General features: G+C 40.8%; 1 protein-coding gene across 41 annotated transcripts in view; it reads right to left on the bottom strand.

Annotated features, from left to right (window-relative positions):
- CACNA1C (calcium voltage-gated channel subunit alpha1 C) overlaps window positions 1–18,445 on the bottom strand; it is a 472,560-nt gene that overhangs the window by 105,729 nt on the left and 348,386 nt on the right. For all 41 annotated transcript variants that reach the window (NM_001396677.1, XM_040651842.2, XM_015286450.4 and 38 more), the window contains 4 exons: window positions 16,946–17,036; window positions 8,521–8,547; window positions 6,264–6,424; window positions 5,246–5,471 (listed from right to left, as the gene is read on the bottom strand). In NM_001396677.1, the coding sequence (NP_001383606.1) occupies window positions 5,246–5,471; window positions 6,264–6,424; window positions 8,521–8,547; window positions 16,946–17,036 (505 nt within the window). The remainder of the gene's footprint in view (window positions 1–5,245; window positions 5,472–6,263; window positions 6,425–8,520; window positions 8,548–16,945; window positions 17,037–18,445) is intronic.

The following is an 18,445-nucleotide window of genomic DNA, read 5'->3' as shown; positions in this document are numbered from 1 at the left end:
AAGGATAAGGAATGACTGATCCAACTAGGATATGGAAGTAACAATGGTCTTATTGCAGATTCCCGGAAGTCTGAACTGAGTTTACCACCTGCCACATTAGGCATTAGTAGAGCTAACTCAAACACTCCGTCAAAACCTCTCGGGTTACTCATTAAAATAAAGAGCCTTATGTTGGCAATAGAAGAAGCCCAAACAAGGACTCTCTGACCACTCTGTCCTCTTTGGTTAATGTACTACAAAGAAAAAAACACACCAGTTACAACAAAAGTCAAGGCACTGATGGAAGAAATCGGAGAACTGGGACCAGGCATCATCTAATGGCAGGTAAAAAAGAAAGCACTGCTGCTTCCTTTGACCAATATGGAAATGAACGTGCTTTCTAACATCTCCCAAAACACCAGTGAAAGAGGTTCTGCAAAACTCCAGTGAGAAGGACATGATTATGATCCTTGTTTCAAAAGGGAGAAATAAGATGCAGAGATGTTAAATGGTTTGTTCAACACCTCACATAGAAATCAAATGCAGAACTGGATTAGAGCTTAATGTCTTCTTTTATTCCCTTCTCTCTTCATTGCTTTTCACTATGGCTTTATGATACTTGCAATCACAAATGCAGAGCTTAAAACAGTAATGACAGCTGGAAGCCTCTTTGTGGGAAAGCTTCCCACACTGTTCATCCAATATAAAATCATTTTGAGAGCAGGTACAAAAAAAGGTGCCATGTCTCTCCTCCCTACAGTTAACAGTGACATATACAGTGGTAGGATTTAGGTTTAAAATATCAAGTTTCAGTAAACTGTAGCAAGGAAATTAATTTATGTTCAAAACATATAGGAATAAATATAAGGATTTATAAAGCAGTAAAGTACTATATCTTAAGAGACAATCATTTGTGTTCTCTCAGCAAAGAAAAAAATTCTGTATAGTGCTGTAAAAATTAGGGAGAATAAAGCAGATTATGCTGGCTGCCTGTCTAATCATAGAATCACAGAATGTCTTGCGTTGGAATGGACCTTAAAGATAACCCAGTTCCAACCCCACTGCTGTGGGCAGGGCTACCACTCAGCAGCTCAGGCTGCCCAGGGCCCCATCCAATCTGGCCTTGAATGCCTCCAGGGGTGGGGCACCCACAGCCTGTCTGGGCAGCTGTGCCAGGGCCTCATCACCCTCGGAGTAAAACATTTTCTCCGAATATCTTATCAAAATCTTCCCTCTTTTCATTTGAAACCCATTCCCCCTTGTCCTACTGCTATCAGACCATCTATAACGTCGATCTCCCTTGTGTTTATAACCTCCTCTCAAGTACGGGAAGGCCACAATGAGGTCACCCTGGAGCCTTCTCTTCTGTAAGCTAAACAAGCTCAACTCCCTCAGTCTTTTTTCTATGAGAGATGCTCCAGCTATCTGATCATCTTTGTAGTCCTTCCCTGGACCCACTCTAACAGCTCTGCATCTTTCCTGTGCTTGGGACCCCAGGCCTGGAAGCTACACTTCAGATGGGGTCTCACAAGCGCACAGTAGAGTGGGACAATCACCCCACTGCTGGTCACTCTTTTGATGCAGCCCAGGATACGGTTGGCCTTCTAGGATGCAAGCACACGCTGCTGGCTTGTGTCCAGCTTTTTATCCACCAGGACCACAAAGATCTCCTCCTCAGGGCTGATCTCAACGAGTTCTTCTCCCAGTTTGTGTATATATCTGGCATTGTCTTGACCCAAGCGGAACAACTTGCAATTGGCCTTGCTGAATCTCATCAAGTTCTTGTTGGGACCATTTTTCAAGCCTGTCCTGGTCCCTTTTGATGGCATCCCTTCATTTTGCAGTATCAACTGCACCACTCATCTTGGTGTCATCAGCAAACTTGCTGAGGGTGCACTCAATCACACTGTCTAGGTCACTGACAAAGACGTTGAAGAGCATGGGTCCCAAGGCTGACCCCTGGGGGACACCACTCCTGACCAGCCTCCACCTGGGCATAGAGCTGTTGACCACAACTTTCTGGCTCTGACCATCCAATCAATTCTTTGTTAGGCTACTGGCTGCATTATCTTCTTGGAGGAGCCCTCCCTAATTCCTCTGGGACAAATCTAAGGTTTTCTCTTGCTGCTTCCTGAAGTGACAGCATTCCCTGCCTCTTCTCTGTCACTCAGAAGTACATCATATTTATCCATCAAATCTAGTTTACAGCCCCGGTGATCACTCAAGCCAGCTCGCTGCCCAGTGTATTCTTGCCCCTCGTGGTCAGTTGTATCCTATCTGATGTCCACATGCCTGGTCTCTCGAAGTTGTATCCAAGATCATTGTACTTGAAACCCTTAGTGCGACACTATCCACACAGGCATTCATCCAGCTTGCCTGTTCTACTCCTTCTGCCCAGTTCTCAAGCCTCCAACTTGGAGAACTGAGAAGAATACTACCTGTGCTCCTGATCCCTTCAACATCTTCTCAAGAGATATAAAGTCATTCTTAATATTTTGTAATTTCTTAGTTGCAGCCTCCTGTGACCCATCTTTAAAGAGCAGGAGTGAACAGTAGTCCTCCAGCTTATCATGCCTGGTAGTCTCTTCCTGATACGCAAATGCAGGCCCCCGGCAGGCAGCAAAACTCTAGATTATCTGGGCAGCAAAGGGGTGCCTCAGTGCCCCTCAGCATGGAGTTCCAAATTACTAAGACTAATGTACAAGACAAAATGATTCTGAAGAATATTTATAGTCTTGGAAGAAATGTTTGCTCTTGAAATTCTAAATGTGATTTCTAAAATGATGTGTTGTTCATCTGTTAGCGTCTTCATTTGCTTCTTTTATACTGGGGAGCTAAGTTTGTGCTTTTCTTAGAAATGTATTATCTTAAAGCACCCAGAATTTCTTTGTGCTAGGTGTCTATCACAGAAAATCCACACAAATATATAATGGTTAGGCTAACTACTGACATACTCTTGCCAGAGAACTTTCCCTGCTTTGTGCCTTTTTAATTCTCCTGATTATCACTATTTCCATCTCCACTGTATGTCCACGTCACTGCTCATGAATACACATTTGACATAAAACATTACACCATCATCATTACTATTCTTCCTACCTTTAAATGATTGTATCTTTCTATATTATCGTTCCACACAGATGGTGTTTTCCAGCAGTATTGATAATGTATATATCACTAAACTATCACTGTGCGTAGAGCAGAATGAATAATGGAAAAGATTATGTTTTCCTGGAGAACACCAGAAGTAAAAGTTTTGCTTTAATGCCAGAATATTCTCTCCTGCAGTCTGATATGAGTGGGCCTGAAGTGCAGTTTTAGAGGCTTGTTCTAAGGCCTTCCACATGAGGGTGAACTTCACCCACAGAGGGGACAAACCATGGAGAAAATTACAAATAATTAAAAAATGTACAAATCTGAAACTAGCGCAACCTACTTGCCAATATTTTAGGAAAAGGAAAGAAGGGAAAACCTGATTAGTATATTATTCATTGTGAGTTACTCCTCAGCTCTGACTGTGCTTTACACATAGACAGCTGTACAAATCACAAAGTGTTTTACAGGTAATATTTTTTCTATGAAAAACTGGATTTCAGATATGCTGTGGAAGGGAGGTAAGTATAACTAGACCTGTTGCTGGCTGGTTCCTACTTTACATCTCTGCCAGATTCTTTAGGAATATCTGAGTATTCCAATACATGAAGCCTCCTAAAGTATTAATTATATTCTCTCAACATTTTCCTTTCTACTAGAGAATTCTGCTAGCTAGATATATTTTGTGTAGGAGTGGAGAAATGCCTAGAAAAAACAATGACCTCTCCAGCATGCTATGTAGAAGCTTATGCTTTTATAGCTGTTGGTATGTTGCCCTGAGTATATCTGATTACCCAATGCCTGAAACAGCTACTGGTTTCCTCAGAAACCAGGCCTGGGACTCAGTGATGATAGCTTTCAGACCCAAAGATCCAGGAAAAACAGTCCTTGGACCAGAGATCTTCACTATTTCTGAAAGGGCAAAGACATCTCTCTTGCTGGAAATTCTTGTCAATTGGAACATTTTTCTCTCTCCTGTGATCATGTCTAAATAAGACTACCTTTTTTCTGTTTTAGTAGGTGCAAGCTTGATTTGGCCACTCTCCTCAAGATTGTAAACTGATTTTCTGTCTCTGCCATTTGACTCTGAAAGCAATCAACACTGCCAGAGACTTGAGGCTCAGAAGCTTTAAGGGTAAATTTTGTACAATATGAGAGTCCAAGTCTGTTGTTTTCTCTGCCTCACAGCTCTGCCATCTTGACTACCTTCCAGTTCTGGTCGTGTTTTTCTCATGCCCTGTATTTTTTATCTCAAATTTGTCAGAAATTTCCTTTGGGAGAATTTACAGCAATTCTAGGGACATTTTTGTAGTTGAGCCTGCATAAAATCCACTCTTTCATCACCTCAGTCAAGCTTTATATAAGATGCTGACCAGTGCTCAAATGGGAAAAGGCAGGCCCTGTGCTACTATAAGTAAGTGACCACATAGGCAGATTTGTTCCAAGAGCTCCAATATGGGTAAGAAAGGAGATGACGTCCCCTACAACCTCCCTCAAGCTGAAAAACTCCTTCCAAATCATGCTGATGTTTTGGAAGTGCATTTCTGCAGGAAGAAGTAACTGTTTAATAGGCACCACCGTGGAGAGAAGAAAGAAAGAAAAGCAAAAATAGGAGAGACGAGAGTCTGGAAAAGTCTGGCTTCTTTGTAGAGCTGCTGCTTCATGCCAAACTTCTCTGAAGGAAAAAGGTTGGCAACACCTTTTGTCTATAGCTGCTTGTGTTGACACTTAGGCCACAGTTGAGTCTCCTGGAGCTGGCATGGACTCCTCATTCAAATGTTCTTTTGGCTCACAGTAGTCTTTCAGGCTGTCTCACCCATAAAACACCAGAAAACGTCACACGGATATCTGCTCTTCTGTTTTCACTTGGTCTTTTGCATGGAAATTCAGAGCACAAACTCGCATTATCCTCCCAGATTTTGGTTAATCAGCATGGTATCAAGTGTCTTCAATCAAGTGCCTATAACCAACTTCTCACCAATCCAATTCAAATCAGGACCATCCAATCTGTTCAGCCCTCCCCATCCTGCCTTGGTTAACAGAAGATGAGGACCATTCGCCTAGCACTCCCAGTACCCAATTAATGGTAGACAAAGTGAAAAAAGCACAATGTGAGTGACTTGAAATTACACGTTGTGTAGCCCTCATACATTCTGAAAAATCACAAAAGTACCTTGTGATTTTAAATATTCTTAATAGCCGAACACATCTCAACACAGAAATGCCCAATGGTGACATGATCTTCGTCTCAACCAGAATTGTTTCCAGGATTCCTCCACACACAATGAAACAGTCAAAGCGGTTGAAGAGGGACACAAAATAGGCCTGGAGACCGAGGCTGTACATCTTCAGCAGCATCTCTGCCGTGAAAAGAGCTAGCAGCACCTTATTGGCAGTGTCTCATGAAAAACAAACAGAAACAGATTAAGGAAACTTAATCAAAAGATCATCACAGATTAATTATTGACCCTTGCCTGTAAGAACCCCCTGAAAGAGTAACCTTATCCAAGCTTGGGTCAAAGAGTAAAGCTAAAAGGTGTGGGCATCTCATCCACAGAAATGTTTTACAAGGATGCTTACAGCAATTCTTATGTATTGCAGATACAGCTGTGATGTATTACACAACCGCACAACCTCCGCGGCAGGGATATGCCTTCCCGTGCTCAATCTCCCATCACACTTGTCATCTGCAGATGGGAGTGGGAATAGAAGAGCTGCTGTGCTACCTGCTGTTGCTTAATTAAGCCTTTCAGCTGCTCTCACATCCAGTGAGGATTCAACTGCTCTGCAGAATGGAGAATTTCAAAAATCACTCTTTGCCACTTTCCTGGTAGTTAGAATTTCTCATACATGCAGTTCCAGAGAAGACCCTGGAAAACTTGTAGATACCAGAAGCCATCCATAAATTAGAAATCCAATGGCTGCAGTTATTCATTCAGCATAAGCTCCTGATTTCACCTACACCCAGTGGAACATCACTTTGGCTAAAAATGAGGGATTCATATCTTCCCTGAAACCTCTCCTAATGTGGGTTGATATTTTGTTGTGCTGTCTAAGATCCTCCTCAAAAAGGGGACTATTTGCAGCTGTGCATGTTCCTTTTACACTGTGTAGCCTAACACACCAGCTCCTCCCACAGCCCTCTTTCTTAACACTGACCAAAACGAACAGAACCATCACACTCTCCTCACCTTGAACCTCAGTGAGCCAGTCTGGCTGGTTGTAGTGTTCAGAGGCAATGGTAAGGGTGTTGAGAAACACAAGGAAGATCACCAACCAGTAGAAAACATTGGACTTGACAGCAGCACGGCACTTTCGTCTGCAGAATCGATTCCATCGGCGCCAATAGCGACTTGAAAAATTAGAAAAGGAAAAGTGCTTTTCAGATAGAGATCCTTAGGCTACTGCAAATCTCTGTGAGAGAGACTCTAGTCTTGATTCATTGTTTGAAAATGGTAGGAAATAACTTTAAAGTTCACCCTGAGAAACATACTCTTACTCTCATCTGAGTTGACAGCTATGATCATCCTTCCTTTAGCTCTAGGAACAAAGTTGGTCCTAAACCAATTTGCAACATTTAAGGGTGAATAAGCCTCTTCAAGCAATATCTTAATCTGATTAAGACATCTATCACAGCTACCCTGAGATGCCTTTCAGTCCAGTTCCCACAAAAATCATTATTCTTTCTCTGTATAATGCCTGTGGCCTGAAATGGAACTTAGCCCAGCACTGGGATAGTCAATGGAAAGATTCCCATTGTGTACAATGGGAAATGTACAATTGGAGAGGTGGGATAAAATAAAATACCTGTGGAAGGTATCCAGCATTTGGCAATGATCAGAAACTAGCGTAATCCCAGAGCTAACTCTGAACAGAAAGATTTAGGGGACCTCAGCATCTCACCTTCTTGCCTGGAACTAAGGATATCATTTGTTAATCAACAGATCTTTTAAAGTTTGCCTTCCAAGAAGACGTTCTCTTGTGTCACTGATTTCTGAGGGTAATTACTAACCACAGAAGATATTTAAAGCTAATTACACACCTCCTACTCATCAGAATTTAACTTGCATAGCAACCAGTTTCCAGGCAACACTTGCCACTGTATAATAAAACTAATAGTTTTATACAGATATTATATACATTGTACAGATAGGTGTGCATGTGTGCTCCATAGATGCACACATAAACATTACAGGACAGAGGAGGAGAGAAAATCTCTTGGTTAGTCTTTTCTTACATATAATTTCCAGTGATAAACTGTGGCCATACTTGAGGTCAGGGCTCAGCATATAGATAAAATAAAGCCAGGCAATTTGCACACTGCACACCAGCTGAGAATTTTGCAACAGCATTTTAACAGGCAATAAAACACAGGCTGTTTTAGCTTTGTAATTAGCTTTGCATCTAGTCTAGGTAGCTCAAGCATTTAATCAGGGCTGCGTGTTTAGCAAGTGGACTGTGGACAGGAAATGATCTTTCAATTTTCAAAGTGGTCACAACACTTATGTGTTTACATTGTCCTTAAACCATCAGCAATCTCACACAGTTTTCCGTGTATTTTGCACTAATGGAGAAGGAAAATCACCATGTGGTGATACAAATGTTTTTTTGTGCTTACACCTGGCATAATTAAATCCCTGGACTGTATGAATGTGATCAAGTATGCAACACTCTGCAGAGGGATGCATATTGGCAATATGTACACATGCAGATTCCTGAATTTACATTACCGTCCCTTATTTAAGTAACTTTTTAAGCCTTGTCTCAGTTACTGTGAAAGCTAATTTACTGTTTTATAAAATTGACTTTGAATTCAGAGTAAAGAAGGCTGCTGGATTCCTACAGAAGAGGCAGAAATGGACTGGGATATCAACAATCAAGTTACATTGATTTGGTCAGCTTTTCCAGCGGAAACCCACAGATGACCACCTGCAGATTGCTGCACATTGTTGAGAGCTTTAAGTCATCAGTGAAGGAAGTATCATCAGAAAAGCTTCACATGTCTCACAGTAAAAGGGAGCACTTCACAAATAACCTGAATATTCAAACTCTGTCTGTTGAAAGATTTACAGTCAAGCAGCACAGAGTAATGGAACCCAGTGTAGGAAACGGAACCTTGAGCTGACAGGGTTGACGTTGATGGCCATAGTGTAATATGTGGTAGAACTTCTTTTCCTTCTGCTTTTATTTTTTATATTTTAAGATGTGGTGGTAGCAATCAGATATGTACTCTTGAGTGAAATACTCTCAGTAGTCCCTGTGCCTTATTTCAGTATGAAATTTAGAAAAAGTATATTAATATTTGGTAGACGATTGACTAAAATCTACCAAACCTGGCAGCATGCCCTAGAATCAAGACTGCACCCCACAGATGCAGGAATAAGCCGTTTCACAAGATAAGGAGCAAAATCAGTGAAAAGGAAGAAAACAAAAGTCAGTTTTACTTACCTAAATTTAGATTTGGAGATCCGATGCCTGAAAGATAAGAATTGCCATTAAAGTCTCTGAAGCTTTCCCATACCTCTTAGGCTTTTATGAGAATAGCAACAGAAAGAAACAAGCTCAATTAGTTTCTTGTGTGTATACTCTTTTCCTTTGGAATCCCCTGTAAAGCAATGTAGGCTCTGGATAGGATTGGGATTCTCCAGTATTCAAACCTTTTTTTTGGTGGGAGTTATGAAGCAGAAGTCATGCTGTGGTAGGAGTCTACTACCTATGGAGATCAGCAAATAGCCTTTCTCTTGGGTAAAAGCATGGCCTAAAGCTAGGGTCACTATACATCTGCTACTAAGTTTATTTTTTGAGTTTGACTCTTTTTTTCTTTTAGTCGCTAGTTGCTAATATACACATATTAAAATATATATGACTTATACACACAGACATGCTGCTTTCACATATCACCTGTCACTTCAAGATATATAAGCACATTATGAAACCATGGGGAAAATAATGTTTTCTTTTTCTCCTAGCAGTTGAGGGAAAAACAGTATATGGTGAATGTTTTCATACTTAGATAATAACATTCATATTTATTTGTCTTTGTTATCTGTGTAAAACAATCTGAATTTAAATGGGCTGAACAATCAGAAATTCTGTCGCTGTCAGTGAAATTCTGGTTATTAAGCACTCTTGAAAGTTCAGCCATGCACCCACAATATACAGGTTTAAATATCTAATTCCATGCACTCAGGATCATTCTCTTCAATAATCTCATTAGCCTCATACAGGAAGTCACAGGCAAAGCTAGAGACAAACCCCAGTTCTATAGCCACTATCTTTACCCGCTTGCTCCTTGTCCTGTAAGTCCCAGAAACTCTTAGGCTGTCTTGTGGTATGTACACACTGGTACAGGCAGAGAGAGAACAAAGGTATGTGGATGCAATGACATTCACCAGAGATGATTTAGGAAGCTTCAAAATCTACTACCAATAACAAAAGAAATGAAGATCTGGAAAGTGACTGTGAATAAGACATTCCTGCTGAATGGAAGCATTTCTTAAGGTTCCCTCTATGGTAGGAAAGTGATTCATCGTTGACAACAGTCAGCAACGGTCTCCCTGCACTGGCTTAAAAATGGCGCAGGCATAGGGGAAAGCAATTCTTAAAGCATCCAACGCTACCTCCTGTAGTAGTCTTGAAACTGAGGACATCAGTCACTGACAAAGAATGATGGGTCAGTTTCCTTATGTGGAAGAGATTTTAGCAATAGGAACATTTCACCAGCAGATGGTCCAAGTCAAAATAAATAAAAATAAAAAGCTTTTGCACTGAATACATCTTTCTTGCTGTGTCACAGGCAGCTTGTCTAGGCCACATACTAGGCAGCAGCGTGGTTACAGACACACGCAAGTATTCTTCTGATAAAGAAGAAATAATGCACTGGCTGAATAGAATGCTAAATTATGCTGAGGAGACAATGGAACTGTAATAAGGATGGCTGGTGAAGCACCTACAGAGCATACCCTTAATGTTAATGCTATCCCAATATCTTACTGAGAAGTCTTGCTTAAAATGGCCTGCCTACTGTATTGGATCAGATTTACAGACAACAGGAAGGATCAGACAAGGCCAGGAGAAAGAAAAAGAATAAAAATAGGGCAATGTGAGACAAGGCTTAGCGCTGAAAAAGGAGACGCGAAGACTTTCATAGGAGAAAGCTTCAGGTGGGGTGGAAAGAGAGCAAGAAAGATATCATGGGGAACTCGCCCAGTGGAAAGTGAAGGACAGGGAGGATGAAGTCCTCTGATAACCTCTCTGACGATGGCTTCCCAGTAAGGGAGCTCTGCTGCATTTAAGGAATCTTTTATTTATCTAAGCAAAAGAGATGTGGCAGGTGTAGTACTCATCATGCATGTGATAATTACATCTTTGGAGCATTATGAGCAACAGCCAAGTGCATTCAGTGCTCCGACAGGTTAGCTGTTCCCCCCGCCCCACTGCCTTACTGTTATGGCAGAAGGCTTTATCACAAGTGGGTGTGATATATATATAGAACAGGACAAGGGAGGAGGAAGAGATTTATATTTAGAGGCAGAATCCAACAGTGAAATTGAGTGTTGGAAATACAAATTGTGCAAAAACTGGTTTTGAAAATATTATGCCTTAATCTGAAACTTTTTTTAAAATGACGCCTGTGATCAAGGAGCCTTTGCCTTTCAGAATGAGGGTTAACACCATACACAAAAATGCACTCATGGCATTTTTCAGGCCGTCAAATGGTCTCTTTGTGACATTCCAAACTGGCACTTGTCAGGGGTTCAGCGTGAACCAGATACTCTGCTATAGGTTTAAACACAGATCTCTTGTACTCCTCATACTCTGGATGTTTTATGTCTTTGAAAGAAAGAGATCTTCCTCAGGTGGGTGCAGCTCTGATTTGTCTTGAGAAATAGCTTTTTTTTTTTTCAAATCATGATATTAGAGCCTATACAACAATTATTTCAGATTACTACTGAGTGTTTTTGTCATAGGATCCGTGTAACTCAGATTACATCTTAGAAAGGCAAACTCAGAAATCAGACCTTTATCATTTGGGTAGTTACGTTTAACTTTCTAAAACTCTTCTAAACCTTACCTGGTTAAGGTAAAGTTACTGCATGCAGATAAAACAGTGAAATGTAAAAATTTCATCAGCATAAGCTTGGGACAATGAGCATTCATTCATTCATACAATTCAGATGTAATGAGATATCCCATATTCTGTGAGATAAAGCAGCACAACAAAACCTTGGAAAGGTTTTTTTTCCCTTTCTATCTTCCTGCTGATGGAAGGGCATTTCATTGTTCTAGTACAGATGCTGGAATCCCTGAAGAATAGATGCACACCCCAGCATCCTTTTTCCACACATTCCTGGGACAAGAGTATACAGTGACCTAACATTTTCATTTCCTAATAATCTCTCAGCAAAATGAAGTCTTAGGGCTAAGTTTTGCCCTCAGCTACATCTCTGCAAATTGTCCTGAAGCAATGGACCTCCAGCCTGTCACATGCTATCCTCTCTACAATACAATTAATACTGCAGTATTATACAGTGACATACAATGATCATTTCTCATTTCTGACCATTTATTGAAAGCTTCAGGCAAAACAGAATGGAAGACTGGCCCCAGAGAACTTGAACTATGAAGTGGATTGAGGTCAAGCACTGAAGAGCGTGCTGACCCAAAGGACTGGTGCTGGGTTTAAAGAGAGAAGTGGCTGTTTGCTAGCAGCAATAAGAATCTAAAGAATATCTTTAAGAAAACTGGATCTATCTATCTTAAAGTTTATCTGGTTTGTTATTTATCAGGCCTTCTTGAGCTGGGAAACAGATTGGGAAAACAGGCCAGCGCTTAAAAGTGAGTGAATAACCCTGCTCTCCCTTTGGCAAGTCACAGGTAAGGCCTGTCACAGATTCTGAAGCAGGAAGATAATGCCTCCTCCACAAGGGCATGCTGCTGTCCTGAGACACATACCTAGAACTGACTGTGAATAACAAGAATGTCATGCTTATAAATAAACTGGGGAGCAGTAGTCAATGCTGATATGTAAGGGTTGCTGCCATGTGTTTTCCTTCTGAAGTCAGCAGAGGTTTCAGAGCTTTTGGCAAACTTTTCTTTCCACCACTCCTGATGTGATTGAGAGTTTGGTCCTCAAAGGAATCTATCTTCTCATTAGGTCAAAATCAATGGCAGCTGTAGCAAACCTGAAAGCAAAATGACTCTTTCTCCTTCACCACTGGCTACTACGCTGATTATCGCATGAGCTACATAAGGAACTACTATACAGCCAGAAAAGCACCAAAGGAAAATCACCAATGGTTTGGCTGCCAAGGAAAGCTTCAATTGTCTATATTATTTTAAGGACGTTGCACTTTTGGAAAAGCCAGTGTAGGTTGTTCATTTTGTGCTATCCTCCTTTACTGTTTTAACCCTCTTTGGTGGAAAAACAATTGAACTGTCCCCCAAATTTATGGAAATCCCAGCCAAGGTAAAAGTGCCAAGTGGCTTATTATTTCAGGGAAAGCAGATCATTTTAAGCTCTTTTCCCCTTTGAGCTCAAGTGCTTCAGTTTTCTACCACGGCTCCATGAAACTTAGTTTCCACAAAGGTCTCTTTTTAGCTAAGACATACGTATAAAAGCAAGTTCTATTGTGGCACTCCAGGTCTGCATGGTTGTATTAGAAAATTAGCATTCTGGTTGTATTGGAAGATTATATATGCTGCCATCCTGCGCAGCACAGATTACTGTTGATTATGAGCAACAGCCTGTCGGCAGGAATTTGAGGCCTGCTGAGCAGTAACCATAGAGGCTCAGAGAAATTACTCACTATTGGGTATAAGGCTACCCTGTAAACAGAAACACATTGCTCCTAGTTCTGGGTTTATCTCACCGAAACTTGTTGTAGAGAAAACACATTTCTTTGTACCTGGAGGGCAACGGGTTATTAAAGCTGCGACATGCCAAAATTAAGATAAGTTCCTCTTCCAGACATTGACCTTGAGGGTAAAAGCTGTTGCGTTTCTACTACAGGGCAGATGTCAGCACAGTACAAGGCAATGTCATGACAGAGATGATATACTGTGGAATTTGTGGGACATTTTTCAGTGCCCCATGGAACCACACAAAACCTTCTTTTTAAATTTGGACACCTGATAAAGGTAGCACCCATTTTAGGAAGGAAAACACTCCCTGCCACAGCACGCCTGATGTCAGCAGTATTACTAGGGATGAATATGAACAAAGTTTGTGTTTGCTTGTTTGTTTTAGTTTTAAGAAACTGGATTTACACACTAAACAAAGAGATTAGATACCAGATTCTTCCTGAAACTCCTGCTGGTTTAAAGTCTGGCATTGCTCCAGACAGCACAGCTGATAGTATGGATACTATAGAAGGAAAAGCTCCTTTGAAACAATCAGTAGGAGACAGTGTGTGTTTGAGAGGTAGTCTCCTGATCTCACGTAGCATATGTCTCTGTGGAGCTGAGAAAGGCTGTCAGGGAAGATCTCCATTTCCAAAAGGCATGCTTGAGCCTGGCTTCTCAAGCAGATCTTTCTGTCATTCACACATGATGCCTTTCAAAGCTCTGCAGCTTTTTATAAGAACAAAAAGAACAGCCAGTAATTCGGAGTTATCTTTAATAAAAACACTTTTTCTTTCAGTCTCCTAGGTGCATTTTCTTTTTATCACGTGGGTATTCTGACAGCAAGGTTAGTCTGTAACCATGGTGGTGGTGTTGCTGAGGTGATTAAATGCCCTAACAGCTTCATGTCACTAAATAAATAAACATATTACCTCTGCCTCGAAGTCTCCCTGATACTTGAGTCATGTCTAGCTGCAGCTTGCCCAGTGCAGTCTCTGACCCATGGGAAAAACATGCTTATAGCAAGACAACGGGGACTTCTGGCCATTGGGTGATCTTAGTAGGCTGGTCAAAATGAAGAGTCATCTAAAACTCAACACATGAAACTCAACTACTGAACAAAAAACTTCTCTAGCCATTTCAATTCTAAAACAAACAAACTTCAGAGGTCAGATGAATTCTCAAGTCGGGGCTTAACCTTCAACTACAGTAAACCAGGATGTCATGATCACAATCATTAACACTTACTGAAAGTTCACTGGTACTACATGAAGAACACATTTGAAAAACTCAACTTCCCAAAAGAACTACTTCTATCCTTGAACAGCACTGAGTTAATTATTAAAAGCTCTGACCCAATTCTGATGCTCTAAGTCATGTTCCACCAAAGTTACTTACTACTCAAATCAGTTCTGAAATCCTTGCTTACACTTTATATATTCCTGCTGGAATCAGAGTTCAAGACAAATAAAAATTTACCTATAAGAGAGGAACTTGCAGCTCCACAAGTTTACAAAACCAGGAAGCATTGACAAATTTGTATTTCAGTCCAGACTTTCAAATAAAAAGATACAGTCATTCATTTTCCTGGTCAAAGGCTCCCATTCATCTCTTGGAGATGAAAAGCAATCTCCCTGAGGCCTTGAGGATTTTGAACGTCCTTGGGTAGGGGGTTAAAAAAAATCCCCTTCTCAATAACAGATTTCAATTTCCCTACTATATGCCACCTATCTTCTAATGAAGTGGAATGTGGCAAGGAAACCGTTTATCTCTCTGAATCTTATATGTACTGCTTTGGTGACACTTAGGCACTATTTTAAGATTTACAACATGGGAAGAAGAAACGAAGTTCCATTTTTCTGTCATCTTTCTTTGCTTTGTTAAAATGCATTGGACATAGCTATCCCTCCTCCTAACGCTGTGGGCATAGTGAGCACTGTGCCAGACCATAGGACTGTCATTCTCCCTTGGATATGTTGGATCATTTTCAGTAAACCCCATTCTAAGTCATGTTTATGTTTAGAATTGGGTTAAACTTCAGCTCTCCTGGCCACATTCCAGTTTACAGAATTATGTTCTCCTTGCCAAAATTCCCCATACTGTTTCAGCGCAAAACAAGTTATCCCTCATACACCTCCTTATAGACTCGTGTCCTTTCCCCTTATGTTTTTAAACACCTGTCACATTTTACCCTGAAGGTAGCTAAATTCTAACACTGTGAAAACAATAATTGCACATACAGCTCACGAAGTGTTTTAGGATCCTTTGGGATTAAGGACATTAAATGAATGCAAGCTGTAATATTAAAAATATATGCAACTTCATATTAACAGTTCCCATTGTTGTTGGCACTGTGTAGCACCAGGGGACCCATTGTGTTAGGAACCATAATTGCAGAATAGAGATAGTTCTCCAAATTGGATCCAGCTGGAAGAAGTGGTCACATATCCAGCTGCTGCTTCCTATAATGTGACAAGAGCACAGGCAGCTCAGCGATGGATGGAGAGCTACAACTGCCTTACTGCTGTGAATAGACATTGACTGGTTCCTTCTGAAAAGAGTTCATAATCTAAACCAGACTCAGCAGGTAGACAACAGCAAGCAGGTGAAGCAATGCTATCATACTTTCTTCTAGGGTTTGTAAGCCACTGGCTGACACTTCCAGGAGAGCAGATTGAATTTATAACATATTCCACATATCACGTCTTGTAATGCAGATAAGATCGCTTCCTCTTCAGTTTGTAGAGGAGAAGGCCAGGGGTGTTTGAGGGAGATACAATCAAGGTTTATGAAATCATGAAAGTGATAGATTAGCTGAATGCAGAACTGTTGATCATCAAATCTCACAGTATAAGGAGGAAAGGGCATCAACTGGAAGTAGTAGTATATCAGCTTAAAACAGATACACTAAACTACTTGTCTACACAGCAGGTAGCAAGCAGCTGAAACTTGCTGCCACAGGACACTGTGAGGACAGGAAGCATTAGCAGTTTCAGATAAATCCATGGCTGACAGGCCCATAAATGGCCACTAAAGGCAAAAATGAGAAGCATCTCCCCTAAGATCTCTAACACAAAATCATGAATTCAGGAGCAGAAAAGTGGAATGAGAAGCAGGAAAAGACCAGGCCTGCATACTTCCCCTCCTGGTACTGTTAGGGTCTGAACACAGGACCACAGGCCTAATGAAACAGAATTCTTACGTACTTATGATCAGCAGTTGATCAAACAGAACGGCTCTAAGTACGTCCAAGGACAGGACAGAGCCTCAAAATATTCCAGCACAGTGCTTAGTCCAGTTTTTATGGAAATTAAAGAGGGCTAACATATTTCCCGGCAGCATAAGGTCCATTCTTGTTTAACTCATGCAAAAGGGAAGAAAGGACTCCTCTGTTCTATTCATGCTCACTGTGAAGTTAAAAAACACACCTTACAATATAAATGTCTTCCATAAGTGCTATCTCACATGCTGTTGAGTCTGTCTACTTACTACAGTGGTGTGATTTTGAGAAGGCTTTACTCCCTCCCAGCTGCTGCTTTTATTTTTCACTATGATGTGCTCAGCACTTTAAGGGTGTAATTCAGGCTGCAGGATCGAAGCTATTGTGTATACTTCTATTACAAGGCGCTGTAAAGTGCAGAGGAACCATTAGAGAAATTAAAATATACTGGTCAATTCCACTGTTTGGTCTGCATATACTGAATGTGATTAACTATCACTAAAGACAAATTTTAAAATAGGAACGCTTATCCATTAGTTCTTCTTTTAGCTACTATGCAAACCCAGCTCTGCTTACTGTGGGAATTCTGTAGTTTATTTATATCTGTGTAATCCCAGGGGCTCTCCACTAATGTCCAGAGTGAGTTTACGTTGCAATTAAGATAAGAACTGGGATTAACAGATCTTCTCCACCCTCTTTTCACCCGTAGTGTGGTTTCCTTCCCCTTAACGACTCTAACATTTGCCTTGGCTTTAAACCACCAAGCTCAAGCCAGCACCTGCACACATATAACTGTGTATATGTACTCACGCTAGCCTAGCACCGCAGTTTTCGCCTTCAATATCTGTTCCAGGGACGTTGTCTGTGTTCACGGACTCGGTCTCACTGGTGGGCATGCTCACTGTAAGAGTCAAAGGGAAGAAAAAGAGAGGGTTGGCCATTAGAACCTGACACATCTATTAATGAACCATATCAGTCTTACTGAAAAGACCCTCAGCTGCAGCTCCCGAGGATTAAGCACTTAGCTGAGCAAGTCTACTGCCTCCCTGTACACACAAGGCTAGACAGGTAGACTTTTGGAACACACATTGGTTACTCAAATGCTAAAGAAAGGGGAATAGTCAGCTGCTTGTTTTCTTCTTGGGTCAGTTCCTAGGAACTGTTATGAATGAGAATAACTGAAAATTAGAGAACCTGGCAAAACGAAAATAGAAGCTTTTGCTTAATTCAATGAAAACTTAAGAGGATGCCTCTTCACCTGCACCAACCCAACCATTTTACTACTCTCCCAAGTCTCTTCTGGAGTGGAGTGCAAATAACAAGTACCAGACTGAGAAGTAATCAGATAAAAGGTTTCGGTTGGCCTGATAGCAAGTTCCACATAAATAATACTGATGGCCTATCTGTTGTATACTACTGCTAACGGGTTTTAACCTTACACTTAGAGCCTGAACTTATAGGGATAAAGAGGGGAATTCGAACTCTCAGACCCTTTCAGATATTACCAACAAAGAAACTGATGAATATAACTATGGCAGAGATTTTATTTTGACACTCATCAAATAAGAACTGGACAGAATCTCCTACACTTTTACAGAAATATCATGGAATAACCATCAAATGAAAGCAATCTTAGGTGTGAACCTATTTCATTGGGATTCAAGAAGGTGTCACATCTTATATCTGTTAAGAAACCTGAATATTTTATTTGCTTCTGTAGATGAAAAAGATTCCCTGTTTCCATAACACGATTTTCTCCCAGCTCCTATATGAACTGTAACTCCTTCAACATACTAACATTCAACTTATGGTGGAAGAAAGGATAGCATTCAGTGTGTCCTCTTCCCTTTCCACCTCTTTTCAAATATACAGAAAACGATACTTCCAACTGAATAATGGAAGAGTTAGGTCTCTCACATGGGATGTATATCACAGGTGAGTCTTGACACTATGCACTATTAGCTGTGGGAGAAGCTTCTAATAGCTTGTCAAAATAGGTTACCCATTAATAAGAAAATATGTAATAGTGAGTCCTTGATTAAAAAAAAAAAAAAAGAGAGAGAGATTGAGAGAGAGAAAATATGCTCTGCATTCCAGTTGGGCAGATGTTTAATGAGCTATGGGCTCAGACATCCTTTCAGAAGCTAGAAAGACATCAGAAGGTTCTTCCAAAGAGGTCCTAGTTTCTTGCTCTGAAAGAATTATGGTAGATATGCCCCTCAAAATCTTTCCTGCATGCCATCCCAATAATGCAAGTGCCTTCAACATATGTCTTTGGAAATCTGTAAGTTCTTGTTCTGTGTCATTCAG

This window comes from Gallus gallus, chromosome 1 (genome assembly GCF_016699485.2).
Source record: "Gallus gallus isolate bGalGal1 chromosome 1, bGalGal1.mat.broiler.GRCg7b, whole genome shotgun sequence".
Taxonomy (NCBI): Eukaryota; Metazoa; Chordata; class Aves; order Galliformes; family Phasianidae; genus Gallus; species Gallus gallus.
The sequence above is the reverse complement of the archived record's forward strand: the minus strand, read 5'-3'. Positions and strand labels throughout refer to the sequence as shown.